Source organism: Scyliorhinus torazame, chromosome 7 (assembly GCF_047496885.1).
Source record: "Scyliorhinus torazame isolate Kashiwa2021f chromosome 7, sScyTor2.1, whole genome shotgun sequence".
NCBI classification, from domain to species: domain Eukaryota; kingdom Metazoa; phylum Chordata; class Chondrichthyes; order Carcharhiniformes; family Scyliorhinidae; genus Scyliorhinus; species Scyliorhinus torazame.
In genome coordinates, this window is record NC_092713.1 from 69,994,936 (window position 1) to 70,015,777 (window position 20,842).

The 20,842-nt window shown below is 46.2% G+C and overlaps 1 protein-coding gene across 5 annotated transcripts in view; it reads left to right on the top strand.

Annotated features, from left to right (window-relative positions):
• tut4 (terminal uridylyl transferase 4) overlaps positions 1–20,842 on the top strand; it is a 175,025-nt gene that overhangs the window by 112,377 nt on the left and 41,806 nt on the right. For all 5 annotated transcript variants that reach the window (XM_072510879.1, XM_072510876.1, XM_072510877.1 and 2 more), the window contains 2 exons: positions 4,309–5,105; positions 7,403–7,553. In XM_072510879.1, the coding sequence (XP_072366980.1) occupies positions 4,309–5,105; positions 7,403–7,553 (948 nt within the window). The remainder of the gene's footprint in view (positions 1–4,308; positions 5,106–7,402; positions 7,554–20,842) is intronic.

The window sequence follows — 20,842 nt, forward strand, 5'->3', positions numbered from 1 at the left end:
AAGGTGCACTGCAGTAATAGCAAGGTTCCTTAGACAGTACCTTCCAAACACACCACCACTACCACCTGAAGATCAAGAGCAGCAGATACCTGGGAACCACACCACCTGGAGGTTCCCTCCAAGTCACTCACAACCCTGACTTCGAAATATTTTTTCTTTTTTTTCGAGTACCCAATTAATTTCTTTCCAATTAAGGGGCAATTTAGCATGGTCAATTCACCTACCCTGCACATCTTTGGGTTGTGGGGACAATGACCCAAGCAAACACGGGGAGAATGCGCAAACTCTACACAGACAGTGTCACAGAGCCGGGATCGAACCTGGGACCTCGGCGTCGTGAGGCAGCGTTGCTAGCCACTGCAACACCAGGTTGCCCCTGACTTGGAAATATATGACCGTTCCTTCGCTGTCGCTGGGCCAAAATCCTGGAACTCCCTCCCTAACAACACAGTGGGTGCACCTACACCTGAAGGACTGCTAGCAGTTCAAGAACCTTCTGAAGGACTACTAATGATGGGCAATAAATGCTGGCCTAACTGGCGACTGGCCCACATCCCGTAAAAAAAATCATGTACATATGTTCTGGCCCTGCCCGAAGTTGGAGAAATATTGGGGTCGCTTTTCAGCGCAGTGTCCAAGATTCTGCATGTGGAATTGGAACCGGGTCTCCTGGATGTCAAATTCGGGGTGTCAGACCTGCCAGAGCTGCAGACAGGAGCATGGGCAGGCATTTTAGCCTTCACCTCGTTGATTGCTCGCAGGCGAGTTCTGTTGAGGTGGAGATCAGCTTCTCCCCTCAGTGCCTCAGTGTGGCTGGGGGATCTAATGATGTTCCTGTATTTCATAGATTATCATAGAATTTACAGTGCAGAAGGAGGCCATTCGACCCATCGAGTCTGCACCGGCCCTTGGAAAGAGCACCCTACCCAAGGTCAACACCGCCACCCTATCCCCATAACCCAGTAACCCCACCCAACACTAAGGGCAATTTTGGACACTAAGGGCAATTTATCATGGCCAATCCACCTAACCTGCACATCTTTGGACTGTGGGAGGAAACCGGAGCACCCGGAGGAAACCCACGCACACACAGGGAGGATGTGCAGACTCCGCACAGACAGTGACCCAAGCCGGAATCGAACCTGGGACCCTGGAGCTGTGAAGCAATTGTGCTATCCACAAGGCTACCGTGGAGAAGGTGAAATTTGCTCTGAGAGGGGCGGATGAGGGCTTCCACCAGAGATGGGGCCTATTTGTTTTACATTTTGGAGACCTGTTTGCTGTCAAGGGATTGGAGTGGCAAGCGTGCATATTGTTAAAATTTTCTAAATTTTAACAAAAATATTTTTCAAACAATAATGTTAATTTTCTAATGAAGCGAATGTCTGACAACCTCGAAAATTATAAGATTGTACAATTTTTTGGTGGGCGGAGGAAATGAGCTGAGGTTTGGAAGGGTACTAATTAAGTTCAATATTTCAGCACTAGCGAATGGACCCTTTTATTTTGTTTCCAGTCTTTGTATACAAATGTCAGTTTGGTTTGGGGGTAGCACTCTCATCTCTTGTGTCAGGAGGTTGTGGGTTTAAGCCTCACTCCGGGCAAGTAATTTATTATCAAACTCCGTCAGAAGGTGACTGCACCATTTTACCTGTTAGTGATGGATTGAACTTAATAATTAAAATAACATCAGTGAAAAATGTTTTGAAAATGTATTACTCTCTTACCGTTTCTCTTAGGAAGAGCTTGTTAGTACAATTTGCTCATGTGACTGAGGTGATAACTGCATTGATAGAGATCAATGGAATTTTGGGTACTGAATGAAATAAAGGATATGAGGTTAATGTAGGAAGGTGGAGTTGAGGTAAAAGATGAGCCGTGATATTATTGAATATCGGAGCAGGCTCAAAGGACCAAACGGTCTACTCCTGCTATTTCTTATGTGTCATCCATACTCCGTTTTTCTGCAAGTTTTCTCAAGGTGAAAAGTCGTCATTACGGAGACCCTCTTATTTAAAACATCAGTGTGCCTAAATCTAGTTTGCTGCACCACTGTGGCATTTATATTTCATGGAAAGCACTGAACTGCCTTTAGGCATGGCATCAGGAATATTTTTGACTGTTGCACTTGTATTCAGTAGTGCTGTGTGTCTAACCTGACTCCTTTCATGGAAGCACAGTGTGAGACAAAGAGAAGGTTTGGAGGTGAAATTCATCTTCAATGATACCATAATGGGCAATAGAGAATCGACAGCCTGTTTTATACACCTCCCAGTATTCTTTTTTTAAAATAAATTTAGAGCACCCAATTCATTTTTTCCAATTAAGGGTGTCCAATCCACCTACCCTGCACATCTTTGGGTTGTGGGGGCGAAACATGGCAAACATGGGGAGAATGTGCAAACTCCACACAGCCAGTGACCCAGAGCCGTGATCGAACCTGGGACTTCGGTGTCGTGAGGCATCTGTGGTAACCACTGTGCCACCGTGCTGCCCTTACCTTCCAATATCCTCCAAACTGACTTCCACTGGAAAGAACTTTGGACAGAATGTAAAATGGGCTGCCAATAGGCTATTGTCTGTTTTATACTATCTCCCTGGTCACATTTCACCGATTGTTTTTTTAATCTGGAATTAAAGCCTGCCCTTAAAATAAGAAGATTGTAGTTACTCTAAGTAATGACAGTGCTCAGCAGAGGAAAACATTGAATGTTTTTAAAAATATTTTTATTAACATGTGTACATGAAAATCTCAGAAGACCAAACATCAACATGAACAGAAAACACAGGCCTCCACCATCCCCCGATACCAACACCCCAACCCACCGGCCTTCCTGATCGTTTCCCCCTTATCTCTCCCCCACCCCCACCCCCACCCCGCTGACCCCTCAATTCACCTCGAAGAAATCAATGAACGGTTTCCACTTCCGAGTGAGTCCGTCCTCCGACCCCCGGCAGGAAAAATTGACCTCCAAACGCAGGAATGCTATGAGGTCACTTGTCCAAGGCCCTGCCTTCGGCGGCTCCAAGTCCTGCCAGCACAACAAGATCTGTCTCTGGGCTATCAGGGAGACAAAGGCCAGTATATGTATCTCTCTCTCCACCTGGACTCCTGGATATTCCAACGCCCCAAATATCACTATCTCCAGACTTGGGGCCACCCCCACACTCAGAATCTCGGGACATCACATCCGAGAAGCCCTGCCAGAACCCCCTGAACCTCGGACACGCCCAGAGCACGTGGATGTAGTTTGCGGGCCCTCCCGCCCATACCTATTCTCCACCCCTGCAACAACAAAAAAACGGCTCATCCTTGCAATCGTCATGTGGGCCCGATACAGTACCTTAAACTGGATGAGGCTTAACCTCGCACACGGCGAGGATGCATTCACCCTCCGCAGGGCCTCTTTCCATGCCCTGGCCCTCATCACCCTACCCAACTCCTCCCACTTAACGCTTGACATTAAATCACCATATTACTGTACGTTTTGCGATTTTTTTTTTATTTGTATTTTCCTCCATTCAGTTTATTTGAATTCTCGCAGGGTGTACTTTACAGGTTATTCTCCCAATGCCATTCCTAACTTGAAAGTATTAGAAGACATGATCTCTGCTGTGAACATTTTGTGTTGAATGGGCAGAGATGAAGAATTGTCTGATCTTTGTTTACACTAACCCCCCCCCCCCCCCTGCTATTTGGGAGAGGTCTCATCCTATCCCTCCATGTTGTGCTGCCTTTGAAATGTAATTAGACATCAATAGTCAATTCTTTGCACTTCACAGATCTCCAAAATAAAACACAAACATTGAATAATTTGAACACACATTTCAAACATTAAAATATCCAGGGGTAAGCAATGTTAGTGACAAGAAATGCATTTTTAAAATTTAATCACAATCAGCAGTATCTTAAAAATCTCAATATTGTCAATCAAATGACAGTTATTATGACAACCAAGACAGAGGCAGGAGATGAGCACATTTATATTTGCCAAAATGAAAATAAAAACTTTAATGCGATTTCTGCTGATGGATTTCTTTGGAGAGTTGTTTGATATCTAGACAGGTTGCAAAACATGTTCCATCGATCAAGGTCAGGTGCCACATGAGCTCGCATCTTCAGAGCAGCAGATTGCCAACACATGTCCTAGATCATCTCCAGCCTAGGACATTTTGACAGCCTTGCAGTAATGACTTTGGATTTCTGCGAGTTCTGGTATAAATGCCATTGAAAGTATTTTTCATGTATGCTTGATAAGGAAGAATGTTGGGTAATATAATTGCTGTGTTAATTTTTTTTTTAAATAGACCCCTTTGCACTAAAGAGAAATATTGCTCGGAGTTTGAACAGCCAGATGGTGTTTGAATATATTCTGGAACGATTTAGGACTGCTTATAAATATTTTGCATCTCCTCAAATGAAAGATGGGGTCAAGTTAAAACCTGATGCTAGAAAAAAAGGGAAAGTCAACAACAAAAAGCCTGCAAAATCCGAAGAACGTTCAGGGAACTGTTGTCAGCCACAGAAGGGAACTGCAGTAAGGAAAGATATTAAAGAGCCTTCCACCGATGAATCTAGTGACTGTGGAACACAAGTATATACTAACGCAAGTGTTGAACCTACTGCAACTATTATAAAGGATTTTGAGCATTTGGAATTGAACACTCTTTCACCTTCCAACAGTGCAGTGAATTTAAAAAAATGTGATTTGGGTATGCCAGAGATTGACCACTGTACAAGAGATTCGAGCGAAAGATTACCCAACTGCGATTCAGTTGAACAATCCGCTAGAACATTGGAGGTGGCTGATTCTTCAGAGAGTTGTTCAAAGCAGGCAGGCCTGAACGAGTTAGGACATGGATCCATGGAAAATGTAATGCCACCATCCAGTTTGCAGTTGCATAGACATAAAGATAGTTGCAAACTAGGAGTATATTGCTCAGAAGGAACAAATTGCACTGCCAGTTGTGTTTCAACTACCTCACAAACTTGCACAACAGAAACTGAAGCTCCTAACTGCACTGTTATTGATGACACTGGAAATGCATCAGAAACAGGAGAACTACATTATGTCTTTGAGAAAGGTATCCTAACAAATGGAAAGGCAAGTTATCCTTTACGCTTGCATGTACTGATTGATGTATTAGAGTGCAATCCTTTAAAAAAGGAGTTCTTAGAATCATCCTTGTATCTAGAAGCAAAGTGTGTCACTTTTCTATGTTCAAGGAATGTTTAAGATCCTAGGTTTGTTTATGACTACCAGCTTGGATTTTGCAGTGGTAATGACATTAAAGCTGTCAGCAGTTGCTGTTGCGACTCCAGTGAAATTGGCAGCAATTCCTGGGCAGAATAACACAAAATCCAGAAATTATGTTGATGATTCCAACGGGTGTGGTGCTGAGGTCCAATTGAATCTTCCAATTGAGAATTTCCACTGTTGCACAGTTAGGCTTGTGGTTAAAAGGGCAGCACGGTGGAACTGCTGCCTCACCGTGTCCAGGACCCGGGTTCGATCCTGGCCCCAAGTCACTGTCCGTGTGAAGTTTACGCATTCTCCCCGTGTCTGCGTGGGTCTCACAACCGAAAAGATGTACAGGCTAGATGGATTGGCCCTTAATTGGAATAAATTTTACATTTATTTTTTAAAAGGCTTGTGGTTAAAAAGTATCCTTGAAAGAGTTGCACCTTGTTTAATGAGGTATTACTGGATTTTTACCAGCATACTAACAGTATAATTATTGTTAACCACCCTCACCTACCCTGAAAATCTATATTTGCGAAATGTTAAATGTTTTCATAATGCTGAGAAAAATCCACTTTTTTAATTAAAAATTGTTTATCTTTAATTAAATTTCTATCTTAATCCAATCATCATCATTTATTTCACTATCTGAAATTTTAAATGAAGAGTTAAGGGATTCAGTGCTTTAAACTTCTAGTTCGTTGTCTGTGTGAATACTTCCAAGTGATTGGCTGTTTACTGACATCTCTGCTGCAGCACACCTGGCGATCCCCACATCTTATCACCAGATTTAAGCTGCCATTGGGAAAGGGAAAATTTACACCACAGAAATCACTTAGATCTTTATGGGCAGCTTTCTTCGGGGTCAGTGGTGAGTTCCATTGCTTTGCCACTTTCTGCAAAATCTGGACCAATATAATTATTGAGAACATATGTCCCTATCTTTAAAAAAAATAGTTCACAATATAGAAGTTCCCAATTGAATTTGCAGCTGCAAACCCCTCAATTCGAATGTCCATTTACACAACAATTTCAAGGTTTGGTGTGATATTTCTGAACAGACTATTCCCCACCTGAAGAGAAAGCACAGGAAATCTTAAAAGGATTGTCAGCACCGAAAGATTGATGTTTTGTTTGTTTTTGGTGTTACTGGATTAAAGTCGTCATTAGTTGAGTTAGAACTTGTGGGATGTCTGCAGAGAGGCACAGAGGAGGGAAGCTCATTGGAAAAAAGCAAGTCGCAGTAAGGAGAAAAGTTCAAACCCCCAAGGAAATTCAAGTGTAATGGACAACTAGGCAATTTTAGGGGCAAAATTTAGCTAGTTTTTGTGAATTATTTCAATTTCATATTTTGTTAGGTTTAAAATTGCCACTTGGGGTATCCGGTCAGTTGGTTGAGGAAACAACATGGCCACTGAAACAATCAGAAAATATTAATTTTGCAGCAGTTGCTGGATGTCTGTCATAATTGTGGGAAGAATGAATCGGCTGGTAATTTATAATAATTAATTCCTCCAAATTACCTATATTTGTGAATATCAACATGGTTCACATCATATTAGTTATTTCACACAGTCATTTAAGATATGGGCACTTTGAACTCCTTGTAAGGCAGATAGAAGTACATTATCTCATGCATTAGTGATATAAACTAAAGGCAGGAACCTTTATGTAGAAAAATCACAATCTAAAATTGATACAAAGATTTTATGCCACAAATGTTCATAGTAAATTTAGCACATTGGGCTAAAACAAATTAGCTGCAAATTCCAGGCAATAAATGTAATTTACAGAGTTTTCACAAAGGACCAACGATTGATGCCTAATATAGGTGCACTGTGACGGCATTCAACAACAGTTATACAAAGTGCTCGGGAAGGGGTTGGTCTGGTAGCCCTGGGTTGGAGGAGATGTGCTCTATGATTTGGCAGCAAGCAGGCTGGAGATAACTTTCCCATTTTTGTCTCCATTCTTTTGGGAAATATCTGGGTACAGCAGCAAAGCTGGTATCAATTCAATATTTAGAAGTATCATCACTTGGTGAAAGATCATATTGATGCTCCATCTTACTTTGATGTATAATTATTATGGCATTCTTAAGAGGATAATAATGATTCTTGGAGTATTTTAAGTTAGTAAATGGTTCCTGTCATCTTCAGATGCCAACAATTGTGTGCAGCATCTGCAAACGAGATGGACATTCAAAGAATGATTGCCCAGAGGATTTCAAGAAGATTGATTTGAAACCTTTGCCACCAATGATAAATAAATTTAGGCAAATTCTTGATCTAGTCTGCACAAAATGTTATGGTAAGTTTGTGTCATCACAATTAGTAATGTTATTGGTTGAATGATGTTATGGACTTGTAGAAAATGGTTTATCATAAGTAAAGAAATACTGAGTCAGTATTGATGTACTACTTGATTTGTTTCACTTGTGGGAGAAACGTGATCAATTTGTCGCCATAATATTTGTAAAGCATTTTAATTTCATATGGCCAAAACAAACCCAATAATGTACCATTATCAGTGCAGCATTTTCCATAGACAAGCAGCCAATTTGTACAATATTTTTGAATTACAAACAGTTTGTTAGAACGTTGTGATACTGCAATGAGTTACGTGTTAGTATGATACAAAAGCCTTAGACTATTTATTGACTCTGATGTTGAATTTACTCAAAAGTGCATATTTTGCAAAGACTGAAATTATGAGGTGAGTTTTATGCCTTTCGATGGGGTGCAGGAGGCTGACCCAGAAGTGTGCAGTCCACCAATTCCTGCATAGAAAGCTTGCTCTCAGGCCACAAATTCTTCCCTTTCCTCCCTTCCAAGCTTTCAGTTGGTATCAGGACATGTTCCTCATGCCTGTTTTTTATGTGCCACACCATAGTAAGCTCGTGACTTGAGTTAATACGGTAAATAATAGTGTTCAATTTTTGTTGCAACTACATTTGCAATGTAATATGAATAACACCTTGGTGTAAGGGTTCTGAGAAGCAACACTGCAGGCCGTTACGCCATGCGGCCAAGGGGCAATGCTGCAGTCACAGTTAGAAGCGTAAAGTCCCTCTGCTCTCAGAATCAGCCTTTATTGATCACCCTGAAGGCACAAAAAAGATTGTAAAGATGGCATGAAAGATCATGCAGACACTGCCACCTTCCCCAGCAGGATCTGCTGGTGCATACAAGCATTGTCTACCACTGGTGTGCTGTCTCGTCAGACCTGCAGTAAAATACTCTCAAACCTTTCTAGGTCTGACACCTGAGAATCCAATGGGCAGGTTATTGTAAAATTGTGGATGTTTGACTTAACAAGCTTAATAGCTTGTAATGTAGGGCAGCACGATTGCACAGTGGGTAGTACTGTTGCTTCACAGCTCCAGGTTCGATTCCCGGCTTGGGTCACTGTCTGTGCGGAGTCTGCGTATTCTCCCAGTGTGTGCGTGGGTTTCCTCCGGGTGATCCAGTTTCCTCCCACAAATCCCAAAAGACGTGCTGATAGGTAATTTGGACATTCTAAATTCTTCCTCAGGTGCCGCAATGTGGCGACTAGGGGCTTTTCACAGTAACTTCATTGCCGTTTTAATGCAAGCCTGCTTGGGACAATAAAGATTATTATTATTAATTAGATCTTTTTAAATGACAGATGGGCTGCCGATTTCGGCACCCACCCGTCTTTGTATTCTAGGAGACAGGCATGAGGATGTCAGGGTAGCGGTCCAAAGCCATCATGCTGGATTTGGGCAGCCTGCCCAATTTTCACATGAAAAATTCACCCTTATGAATCTATTTCCTGTAGAACTGGAGCTAGCACACTTTGAAGTATAAGCACAAGTAAACACAGAATTGCTACAGCCTAGAAGGCAGCCATTCAGCTTATTGTGTTTGCACCAGCTCGCTGAATGAATAATTCGCTTTGTGCAATTCTCTCACCTTCTCCCCATAATCCTGCACACTCTTCTATTTCAGATAACAATCTAATTCCCTTTTGAGTGCCTCAATTTCAGCCAGTGCATTCCAGACCTTAACCATGCACTGCGTGGATAGTTTTTCCGTACGTCTTTTTTGTTTCTTTTGCCAATTACTTTAAATCTGCAGCTTCTCATTCTTGATCCTTTCATCAGTGGGGACAATTTGTCCTTCTCTACTATGTCCAAAGCCCTCATGATTTTGAATACCTCGAGCAAATCTCTTCTCAGCCTTCTGTTCAAAGAAAACAGTCCCAACTTTTTAAATCTATCTTTATAACTGAAGTTCCTCACCGCTGGAACCATTCTCATGAATCTTTTCTGCACTATCTCCAATATCTTCAGAAGCTAAGATTAGATTTTACATCTCAAGTTCCTGTGAGGTGCATTTTGTAGCTTCATGAATGAACATGGGGATGTTTAAATCCTCCAATTTTCATTATTAGCAGTCAATAATTCTTCATTATTTGCTTATCCACATACCTTGTCAGGGAATAAAGGAGGAGAAACAGAGAGATAATCTACTTTATAAGATTCTGTTTGTTGCTATGCCAAATGTGATGCTTACCTACCTTTGCATTCTGTAAATAACATTGTGATTTTCTTTTATTTGTGAGTATTGCTGGAAAAGCCAGCATTTATTGTCTATCCCTTATTACCCTTGAAAAGATGGTGGTAAATGTTCCTCTTGAACTGCCAGCAATCCATGTGGTGTAAAAGTCATCATAGACTCAGATGACCATAGGCTGCTTCCCCCTTTGAGGAGGAGAGCTGACTGGTGGTGATTTAACCTGAAGTTCACCACACCTCAGGCGAGGGGGAAGGTTGAGAAGGCAGGGCCTTCATGAATAACCCTCAGTCAGTACAGAGCTGCTGGCCTCACTCTGCATCTAGCCAACTGAGCTAAACCGGTGTAGTCTTACACTATTGTCAAAATCTTGACCAGCTACACTGGGCAGCACGGAAACATTGTGGATAGCACAATTGCTTCACAGCTCCAGGGTCCCAGGTTCGATGCCAGCTTGGGTCACTGTCTGTGCGGAGTCTGCACATCCTCCCCGTGTGTGCGTGGGTTTCCTCCGGGTGCTCCGGTTTCCTCCCACAGTCCAAAGATGTGCAGGTTAGGTGGATTGGCCATGATAAATTGCCCTTAGTGTCCAAAATTGCCCTTAGTGTTGGGTTGGGTTATGGGGATAGGGTGGAGGTGTTGACCTTGGGTAGGGTGCTCTTTCCTAGAGCCGGTGCAGACTTGATGGGCCGAATGGCCTCCTTCTGCACTGTAAATTCTATGATTCTATGAATGAATGAAAAATGATATATTCCCAAATCTGGATGTTCTGCAATCTGGACGGGAACTTGCAGGTAATGGTGTTCCCATAACCTACTGCCCTTGTCCTCCTAACATTAGAGGTCATGGCTTTGGGAGGTGCTGTTGAAGAAATCTTGGTGAGTTGCTGCAGCACATCTTGTAAATGGTACACCCTGCCACCACAGTGTGCAGTGTTGGAGGAAGTGAATGTTTAAGGTGGTTGGTGGGGTACCAATCCTATCTTTATCCTGGATGGTGTCAAACGTCATAACCACACTCATCCAAGCAAGTGTAGAGTATCCCATCACACTCTACTATCTACAAAGCACAAGTCCGGATAGGCTTTGGGAAGTTAGAAGGCAAGTTACTTGCTGCAAAAGTTCTAGCCTCTGACCTGCTCTTGTAACAGCAGTATTTATATGGTTGGTCCAGTTAAAGTTCAGCCCATAATGAGCCCTCAGAATGTATGTAGATGTTGGGGGAATTCTGTGATGGTATTGTTTTTTAAAAATATTTTTATTAAGGTGTTTTTATATATATATATATTATATATATATATTACATTGAACGAAACCAAAAAGGCAATCTCATAACAAATAAATAATCTCCCACCCTCCCAGCCGTTCCCCTCCTCGCACCCTGCCTTCCTTATTTTAACCCCTATATCCCCCACCCCGGCATCTTAACTGTTCTAGTAGAAGTCGATAAACGGTTTAAATCTCCGAGTAAACCCATCCACTGACCCTCTCAAGATAAACTTGATTTTTTTTCCAGCCTAAGGAATTCCGTGCGGTCGCTCACCCACACCGCTGGCTTCGGCGACCCCGAGTCCCTCCACTCCAACAAATTCCGTCTCCAGGCTGCCAGGGAGGCAAAGGCCAAAGCATCGGCCTCTCTCGACCCAGACTCCCAGATCTTCCAACACTCCGCGTATCGCCACTTCAACCTTCAGCACCTCGGACATTACGTCTGCGAACTCCTGCCAAAACCCATTCAGCTTCGGGCATTCCCAAAACATGTGAACATGGTTCGCGGGCCTCCCCGCGCACCGCCCACACCTGTCCTCCCCCTCAAAGAACCTACTCATTTTGGCCACTGTCATATGCGGCCCATGGACCATTTTGAGTTGAATAAGACTAAGCCTAGCACATGAAGACGATGCATTCACTCTCCTAAAAGCCTCCTACAACCCACCTTCCATTTCCCTCCCCAGCTCCTCCTCCCACTTCTGTTTAACTTCTCCTATCGGGGCTCCCTCCCAGTCCATTGACTACTTATAAAGTTCCGACAACCTACCCTCGCCAACTCCTGCTTTCGACACCACCTTGTCCTGCAGCCCTTGAGGTGGCAGTTCAGGAAACAAAGGCACCTGCTTCACGACATAATCCCACACCTGCAAGTACCGGAACCCATTCTCACTAGGCTGCTCATACTCCTCTTCCAATTTCACAAAACTCGAAAAACTGCCCCCCACAAATAGGTCCCCAAATAGGTCTCCACATCCTTGGGGCCCTCACCACCACCGGGCTCGTGCAGTACTTGTCCGGCCAGAACGGCAGCGGCACCGTCAACAGTGCCCCTAAGCCTGTGCCCTTATAAGAGGCTGTCTCCATCTGCTCCCAAGCACCCCTCCGCCACTACCCACTTCCTAACCATGGCTATATTCGCTGCCCAGTAATAGTTCATTATATTTGGCACGGTCATCCACCCCCCAACGTCCCCGTTCCAACAGCACCTTCTTTACCCATGGAGATTTCCCCGCCAACACAAACCCCAAAATCAGAGCATTAATTTTCCTGAAAAGACCTTTGGAATAAAGATTGGAAGGTTCTGGAAAACAAATAACTTCGGTAGTATTATCATCTTCACGGTCTGCACCAGCGGCAACGGGAGCACGTCCCACCTCTTAAAATCCCCCTTCATCTGCTCCATCAACCGGACCAAATTCAATTTACGTAGTTGTTCCCATCCCTGTGCCACCTGGATGCCCATGCACCATGCCCAACCTCCTCTCCTGCCCCCTTTTCTGGATCAGAAAGACCTCACTCTTGTAGCCACCTGGGTTGGCCAACTCCCGACGTAAAATGGAGAACAGCAAAGGCTGCAGGGAAATTCAGCCAACACAGGCCGAAACTAGCAGGTGCAAGTCACTGTGTATTCAACTCTGCAAAAGCCCAGACAGCATCGATACAAGCAGCCATCTGCATAATAATGTAGCAGCCATCTACATACTAATGAGCGATCCCCAGGTACAATCGAAACATTTGGGATAAAGAAAGCCAAGCCAGACTCCTCGGCGCCAGCAGGAGCCAACACAAAAGAGGTTAAAAGACACCTCAAGACCGCCCATCTATCTGGGAACCGCTCCAGTATTGGAGAAATCGAACCAAGCGATTGGAACAAAGTCCAATCACTTGGAACCAGGTACAGGGTCCGCCCCGAAAGGGGACTATAAAGTTAAGCCCCCAAGTTCAAATCGTTTTTCTTGACCGGGTCACTCAGCAACGCGAACCAACCCTTGACAGTGACCGGTTCAGCTGCCGCCAAGAGCCAGTAAGTCTTAAGTCAACGCTCGCTACGAGATAGGCGCTCCTAGCTACCAGTCCGTACCAACTTTGAATCCCGCTGACTCCGAACCCGAACGAAAGGACATTTGTTCCCCTCACCTGGTGGGCCAGTCCGAAGCTAAGTATAGGCCTGATAGTTGTAGAAGTAGCTTAGAAGTTGAATTTATGCATGAGTAGCGATTACTGTGTATAATAAATGTGCTTTGATTTGAATCTTACTAATTTGTGTATTTAGTTATTGATCATTACTTGAACTTTAACCTTGTGGCGGTATCATAAAGATACCTGGCGACTCGAGAGCAAAGGTTATAAAACAGCCAATTGAACCAACCAAAAGTTAGCAACATATTACTGGCGACATCTGACGGGACCCGAACTAGAAGTGGCTTAACCACTCCGGGAGAACCCAAAAATTTGAATTAGAGATCCAATTGGGAACAGAAAAACCACAAGTGTTCAAGCAGTTCTGATCAATCCTCATAATTCGGAAGTGTGTGTATGCATGCGTAACTAACAGGGCGATAAGGTAATAATAATAGATTTTTTTTTGTTGCGACAAAACTGTCTGGAGTTTGTATTCCGGAAAATAGCGAAAGCCGTACCCGTAATTACAGCACCGCCTTAGTCCCCCTTGTTCCAAATTTAAAGAAGTATTCAGATAGGAAAGATGGCAATGCAACGCCTCATGAACCCAGAAGAATTTGCGGTTGCAGCGACCAGCAGCAGTAGAGTAGGACAATGTCCTGTATGGGAAGAAGAAATCAGGAAGTACCTCAAAGGGAAAGGATGGCCCCTTTGGAGCGAATTCTGTAACAACGAAGAAACAGGTCCCGGGAGTATAGGACATACTTGGTGGGAGAACCTGAGCGAGATTCACAAGAAGAGCTTAGGAAAAGCTTGCAAGCCGATAGCAATCGTGTCCTGCGAGGCACAATTGCGAGGCACAGAGGAGGTCGTTAGGACGCTCCGGAAAGAGATAGAAGGCATACATCGAATGAGCAAAGTCGATGTCAGTGAGGTAGAGAGAGAGAACGTAGCGTTAAGGAGGAAGTTGACAGCAAAAGACGGAGCGGTGGATGATGCCAAGAGGGCACACCAGTCTTGTCTGGCGCACTTAAGCAGCTTCCAGTCCCAGTATGAAAAGGCCTATCAGGACACGCAACATGCAGTCCTGGTACGAGAAGAAACCGAGAAGCAGGTAGAGGCATTGCAGAGGCAGTGTAGTAACCTGAAGGCAGCGTTAAGAGCACTCCATGCTGCCACCACGGAGCAAAGACAAAGCTCACTAGATCACGCAAAGTGCCGGAAGCAGATTGCAGAGCTGCAAACTCTGCTTTCAGTTCAAAAAGGATTCCAGGAAACCTTTGGATCCCAGTTAGACGAGGAAGACTTCCCTGATTGGGGAGAGTTAAATGAGACAGCGCAGAGATATGTTCAGGGAACATGTGCGCAGGGAAAGTCCCAGAAGAGGAAAGCGCCCCAACCCCCCACAGAGCAGATAGTTCAGGCTCCAATTAACCCAGTAGCCACCCACCACACAGCCACATCGGACGACACAGAATTTCTGTACACCACCCCCTTAACAGTGACCCAATTACGAGACGCGTGCGATAAAATCAAACCGTTCCTCCCCACCTCAGACCCCCACCACTTCTATGCCAGAGTAAAGCAGCAGGCGACCGTGTACGGCCTGGATGAGCGAGAGCACGTAAAGCTCACAGTTTTGAGTCTAGACCCTTCGGTCGTAGCAACCCGTCCTGACCCACAGAATGTAGGAGGAGGCACCCTTGCAGAAATGCATACCGCGATCCTAGATGCGATTGGGTATAACCGGGGTGACCCCGTAGATGGCCTCAATAAGTGCAGGCAAAAGAAAACCGAGCACCCTACAGCGTTTGCTGGACGCCTGTGGATCCATTTTGCAGCAGTTTTCGGCGACTTAGACCGCGCCCATTTGTCCCCAGACAACATGGCCAAATGGACCCGCACCCTTATCTCCCATGCCACAGAAACAGGACAAAAAGCTTGTGCGAATTATGACCCCTCCGAGGAAGCTCACAATGAGAAATGGGTTTTAAAAAGATTATCCCGCGTCTGGGAGCAGTCTGTACAAAACAAACCCGCAGTTAGGAAACCCGAAGAACAGCAAGAAGAGCAGGCAGCCATGCATCCAGTTAATATGCACCAGAACCCCGCATGGGTAAACGAAGGAAGGAACAGCCCCCCACAGAAACCACCGGAATGTTACAATTGCGGACAATTAGGACATTACGCACGAGAATGTCAAGCCCCCCTGAAACAGCAACGGAATCAGCCCACAAATGCCCCCCGAACCAGCAAAGACACCAACAGCCCCGACCCCCCACCCAGGGAACCATACCCAAGGGAACAATGCACCAGAGAGCCTGCTCCATCTTATGTGCCCCAGGGGTCATGTTACAACTGTGGGCAGCCAGGACACTTCGCCCGAGATTGCAGGAGACCCCCACCAGCTAGACTAGCCCCCAGATATGCAAGAGAACACCACCCACAGCAGCTACAAGGTCCCAGCTGCCCCATGCAAACTGTGTGTGCTTACCCACTGCTTCTCATGGCAGCGTTACCTCACCAAGGCCACTTCATTTTTGTTTCACTTCTCCTTCCTCTCTTCTTCGGTCACGCTGCACTCCCTCCATATGCTAGTTACACCCCAGTCCAAATGTGATTTCCAATGTCCTGTATTCTGATAGAACCTGCAGCATGTTTGATGTTGTTTGTACTTGTTCAGTTAAATGTTGTATGTTAGAGCGGAAATCTTTTCCACGGCCCCATGCCACCACCCTTCTGACGCCCACTGGCCGTCAGAGAAACTAGTTTGGCCAGACGCTAGTTCAGAGGAACTAGTTTGTCCGCAGAGACTTGTTAATGTCCCAGACGCCAGTTCAGAGGAACTCGTCTGTCGACTGAAACACAGACCCCCGTTCGTAACTGCCCTTCTGGTTCGAAGGAAGAACCAATATGGCAACCCCCCACGATTACTACATTTCGTGCCCGTTCTTGTCGGTTGCTCAGGCCGTGGAGAAACGGCATTGGGACCTGTCCTGCCTGGGAACCCCCCTCTGGTCAGCTACGCTCGGGTAGGGCACACACAGCATTGGTCGCCGTCCTACCCGGGGATTCCCTCCAAATCGTATTCGTCGCGGCCCATACGCACCTCATTTCGGCACGTTTTGTTCAAAAAAATAAAAAGGTTTTGTTTTCAGGTGACCCTTAGGTTGCCAACCCTTTGCTATTTACATCCTCAAACATTTGGATGGTAAACCGCACAGTCTGTGAGACGGCTTGCACTGGTTCAGTATTTGTAAGTGTGTCTTGTCCTGAAATTCGGTTTTTGAAAAAAAATGAGGGAGTCACACATAGTGAGACACACAATTATAAAGGGAGTAATTGGCACTAAAGGACAGACAGGCTATCATACGAGATATTAAACCAAGGTAGTAACAGACACTATGCTTGATCCCACAGAACTCCAGAAGCTCCAGGACCAGAGAAGAGAAGAGAAGTGAAAGAAGAAGAACCATGAGGACATCCTCCGCGTGGCTCATCGCCCTAATGGACATTTGGTTGCGCGCGAACCCCCTGACCTCACCCCCCCCAGCCGTTAATGATTCACGTCCCCACAGTACCCAGAGCCCAGTCACAAGCGACACCACACCATCTTGGTGTGACAGGTTTATAACCTGGTACTCCCTGTCCTACTTGATAGAATCCTTATTGGTATTGGCGATACTCTGCTGCATCGTGCAGACTATTCGTCTGTGAAAATGGAGAAGGAGAGCCTACCGCGCTCGCACCCCGGTATATAGAATAAGATCCCCTATTTTCGGATATGACCAGACCCCCGACCCCCGCGATCTATAATAAAGAGCATTCGTTTGCGATTTGTTGTAAATAAAGAAATGTTCATGAGCAATTGTACAATCCTGAGCTTGACTGCCAAGCTAGAAAAATGTGTATAATACTGCTATGATTTTGTTTGTATGGTTTAGGAAGTTAGTGTGATGAAATGTTTGAGTGAGTGTAGTTTATTAAGGGTAGTTAGAGGTTCCGATTTTCTTGTTTTGTAATGCATGTCCCTGTTTGACATAGCGCCCCTCAGAATTGTCAGTTAAAATTTTTTTGCATAGTTATGGTCAGTGTAGAGGCCATAGAAGAGTGCTTGACGGGTCAGGGAATGAAAAACAACGCAGTTATGTGATGCTTCGCGTTAGGATCACAAGGAGGGAGTGTAGCCACCTGGGTTGGCCAATTCCCGACGTAAAATGGAGAACAGCAAAGGCTGCAGGGAAATTCAGCCAACACAGGCAGAAACTAGCAGGTGCAAGTTACTGTGTATTAAACTCTGCAAAAGCCCAGACAGCATCGATACAAGCAGCCATCTGCATAATAATGTAGCAGCCATCTACATACTAATGAGCGATCCCCACGTACAATCAAAACATTTGGAATAAACAAAGCCAAGCCAGACTCCTCGGCGCCAGCAGGAGCCAACACAAAAGAGGTTAACAGACACCTCAAGACCGCCCATCAATCTGGGAACCGCTCCAGTATTGGAGAAATCGAACCAAGCGATTGGAACGAAGTCCTATCACTTGGAACCAGGTACAGGCCCGCCCCGAAAGGCGGGAAGCCCCTGGGGACTATAAAGTTAAGCCCCCATGTTCAAATCGTTCTTCTTGACCGGGCCACTCAGCAACGTAAACCAACCCTTGACAGTGACCGGTTCAGCTACCGCCAAGAGCCAATAAGTCTTAAGTCAACGCTCGCTACGAGATAGGCGCTCCTAACTACCAGTCCATACCAACTTTGAATCCCGCAGACTCAGAACCCGAACGAAAGGCCATTTGTTCCCCTGACCTAGTGGGCCAGTCCGAAGCTAAGTATTTATGCATGAGGCGATTACTGTATATAATAAATGTGCTTTGATTTGAATCTTACTAATTGGTGTATTGAGTTATTGATCATTACTTGAACTTGAACCTTGTGGCGGTATCATAAAGATACCTGGCGACTCGAGAGCAAAGGTTTTCAAACAGAGCCAATTGAACCAACCAAAAGTTAGCAACACTCTTCCACATGTTTAACTTATATCTGGAAAACCACTATCCCTTTCCAGTTCCTTGACACTCCAAGCGGCATTGCCAGTGGCTCTAACACCAAGGCAAAAAGCAACGGGGAGAGTGGGCATCCCTGCCTTGTCCCACGATGTAGTCAGAAATACCCCAAGCTCAACCGATTCATCCTTACAGTCGCTACCGGTACCCTATACAGCAACCAGACCCAATCCACAAACCCCTGCCTGAAGCTGAACCGCCCCAGTATTTCCCACATATATTCCCATTCGATCAAAGGCCTTCTATGTGTCCATAGCGACCGCCACCTCCACATTCTGTCCCTCCGAGGGCATCATCACATTCAATAAACGCCTGTCGTTCACCAACAAGTGCCTCCCATTTACAAACCCCGTCTGGTCTTCCTCTGTCACCCCCTGCACACAGTCCTCAATCCACGAGGCCAAGATCTTTGCCAGTAACTTGGCATCCACATTTAGCAGAGATATCGGCCGGTAGGACCCATGCTGCTTCGGGTCCTTATCCTTCTTCACAATCAAGGATTTCAAAGCCTGCGATAACATAGGGGGACGCTCCCACTTCTCACTCGCCTCATTGTCCTTACCACTGCCCTTGCCAGAAGGGGCTCCAGGTCCCCCGCAAACATCTTATAGAATTCTACCGGGAACCCATCTGGGCCCGGGGCCTTCACTGCCTGCACCGCCCCTATACCCTCCATCACCTCCACTAGCCCAATGGGTGCACCCAGCCCCTCTACCAGATCCTCCTCCACCTTGGGGAACTCCAATCCATCCAGAAATCGCCGCATTCCCTCTCCCCTGGCCGGGGTTCCGATTCATATAATCTCTTATAAAATTCTTCAAAAACCCCATTCTCCCCACATATATGTGGGAAGGAGGACCAAAACTACTCTTCTCTTCCTATCCTTCACCTTTCCGATCTCCCTCGCCGCCTCCTGCTTCCAAAGTTAGTGAGCTAGCATCGTGCTCGCCTTCTCCCCATATTCATACATTGCCCCCCTGGCCCTCTGCAACTGCCTTTCCCGTAGACACCAGCCCGAACTCCATCTGAGGCTTCTGCCGCTCCTTCAATAACCCAGCCTCCAAGGCCTCCGTGTACCTCCTATCCACCCGCAGGATTTCATCCACCAACATAGCCATATCTGCCCGCTCCTATCCCTAAGCGCCCAGATCAATATAAACCCCCTGACCACTGCCTTAAGCGTGGCGGCCAAAACCTCACCTGTATATTCAGCTCCACATTCTCCCCGAATAACGGCCCTCACCCGCTCACACACCATCTCATCCACTAGCAACCCCGCGTCTAATCTCCACTGCGGGCGCTGGGCCCCCCTTGTCTACTTGCAGGTCCACCCAATATAGTGCGTGGTCAGAAACCACAATCGCCGAATACCCCGAGTCAGCCACCCTTGCCAGCAGAGTCTTATCCACCACAAAGTAAATGATCCACGAGCTCACCTTGTGCACATGGGAGAAGTATGAAAATTCCTTTGCACTCGGCCTCCCAAACCTCCACGGGTCTATCCCCACCATGCGCTCCATAAACCCATTCAGCTCCTCCGCCGCCACCCTTATCGATCGCGTACTCGACCGGTCCACCATTACGAACCTTCCCCCGAACCTGCTACTATATTCCCCACCTTAAACGCTACCCTTATTTATCAGTGCCACCACTCCCCCGCATCTTCATATCCAATCCTGGGTGAAAGACTTGCCCTACTCACCCTTTCCTTAGCCTAGTCTGGTCCTTGATCTTCAAATACGTTTCATGTAAAAATGCCACATCTGCCTTTAAGCTCCTCAAGTGCGCAAACAAACGCGACCGTTTGACTGGCCCATTCAGCCTTCTCACATTCCATGTGACCAGCCTAGTCGAGGTGCCACAGGTCCAGATGGCGTAGGGTAAAGGGTCTGCTTGCCTGCCCAGTGGTCGACGGATCAACTGGTGGACTTTTTAACTGAAAAGTTTAGCCGACAGAGGAGGGAGGCCCAAGAGGACTTAGCCAAGGCGATGGAGCCATTAAAAGCGGGAATTAACTGGGTGGTGCAGAGGCTGGAATCCCAGGGCCAGGCTATTCGGGTGGTGGGGAAGCACAAGGAGCATCTTGCCTTGTTGATGGCCAAGGTAGGTGATGTGGGAGACTCAGCAACGGTTAATGGAGAAGGTGGAGAACTTGGAGAACCACTCCTGGCAGCAGAACCCAAGAATCGTGGGGATGCCTGAAGGCAGCGAGGGAGCGGACGCTGGCACATATGTGGCCAAGATGTTGGAGAGGTTGATGGGGAGGAGGCCTTTGACCAGCTCCATGGAAATCGACCGAGCGCACAGGGCACTGACCAGGAAGCCGCAGGCGAATGAGCGGGGGAGGGAGGGGAATCAGCTGGGGGGGGGTAGAAGGCTTTGGCGCCTTGGGTGGGGGCTGCCAGACCGGCTGGGTGGGCTAGTTGACGGGAGAGCAGTTGGGGGGGGCGGGGGTGACCAGGTGGCTAGTGTAGCAGAAGGAGATTGGATAGTTGCTTCGTTTAAGGGATGGGGTTGCTGACTGAGGTGTTGTTGCTGTGGCGTAGCATGGGAAGGAGTGTCAGGATGGACATTTCTGAGTGGGCCTGGCGGGTCACGTG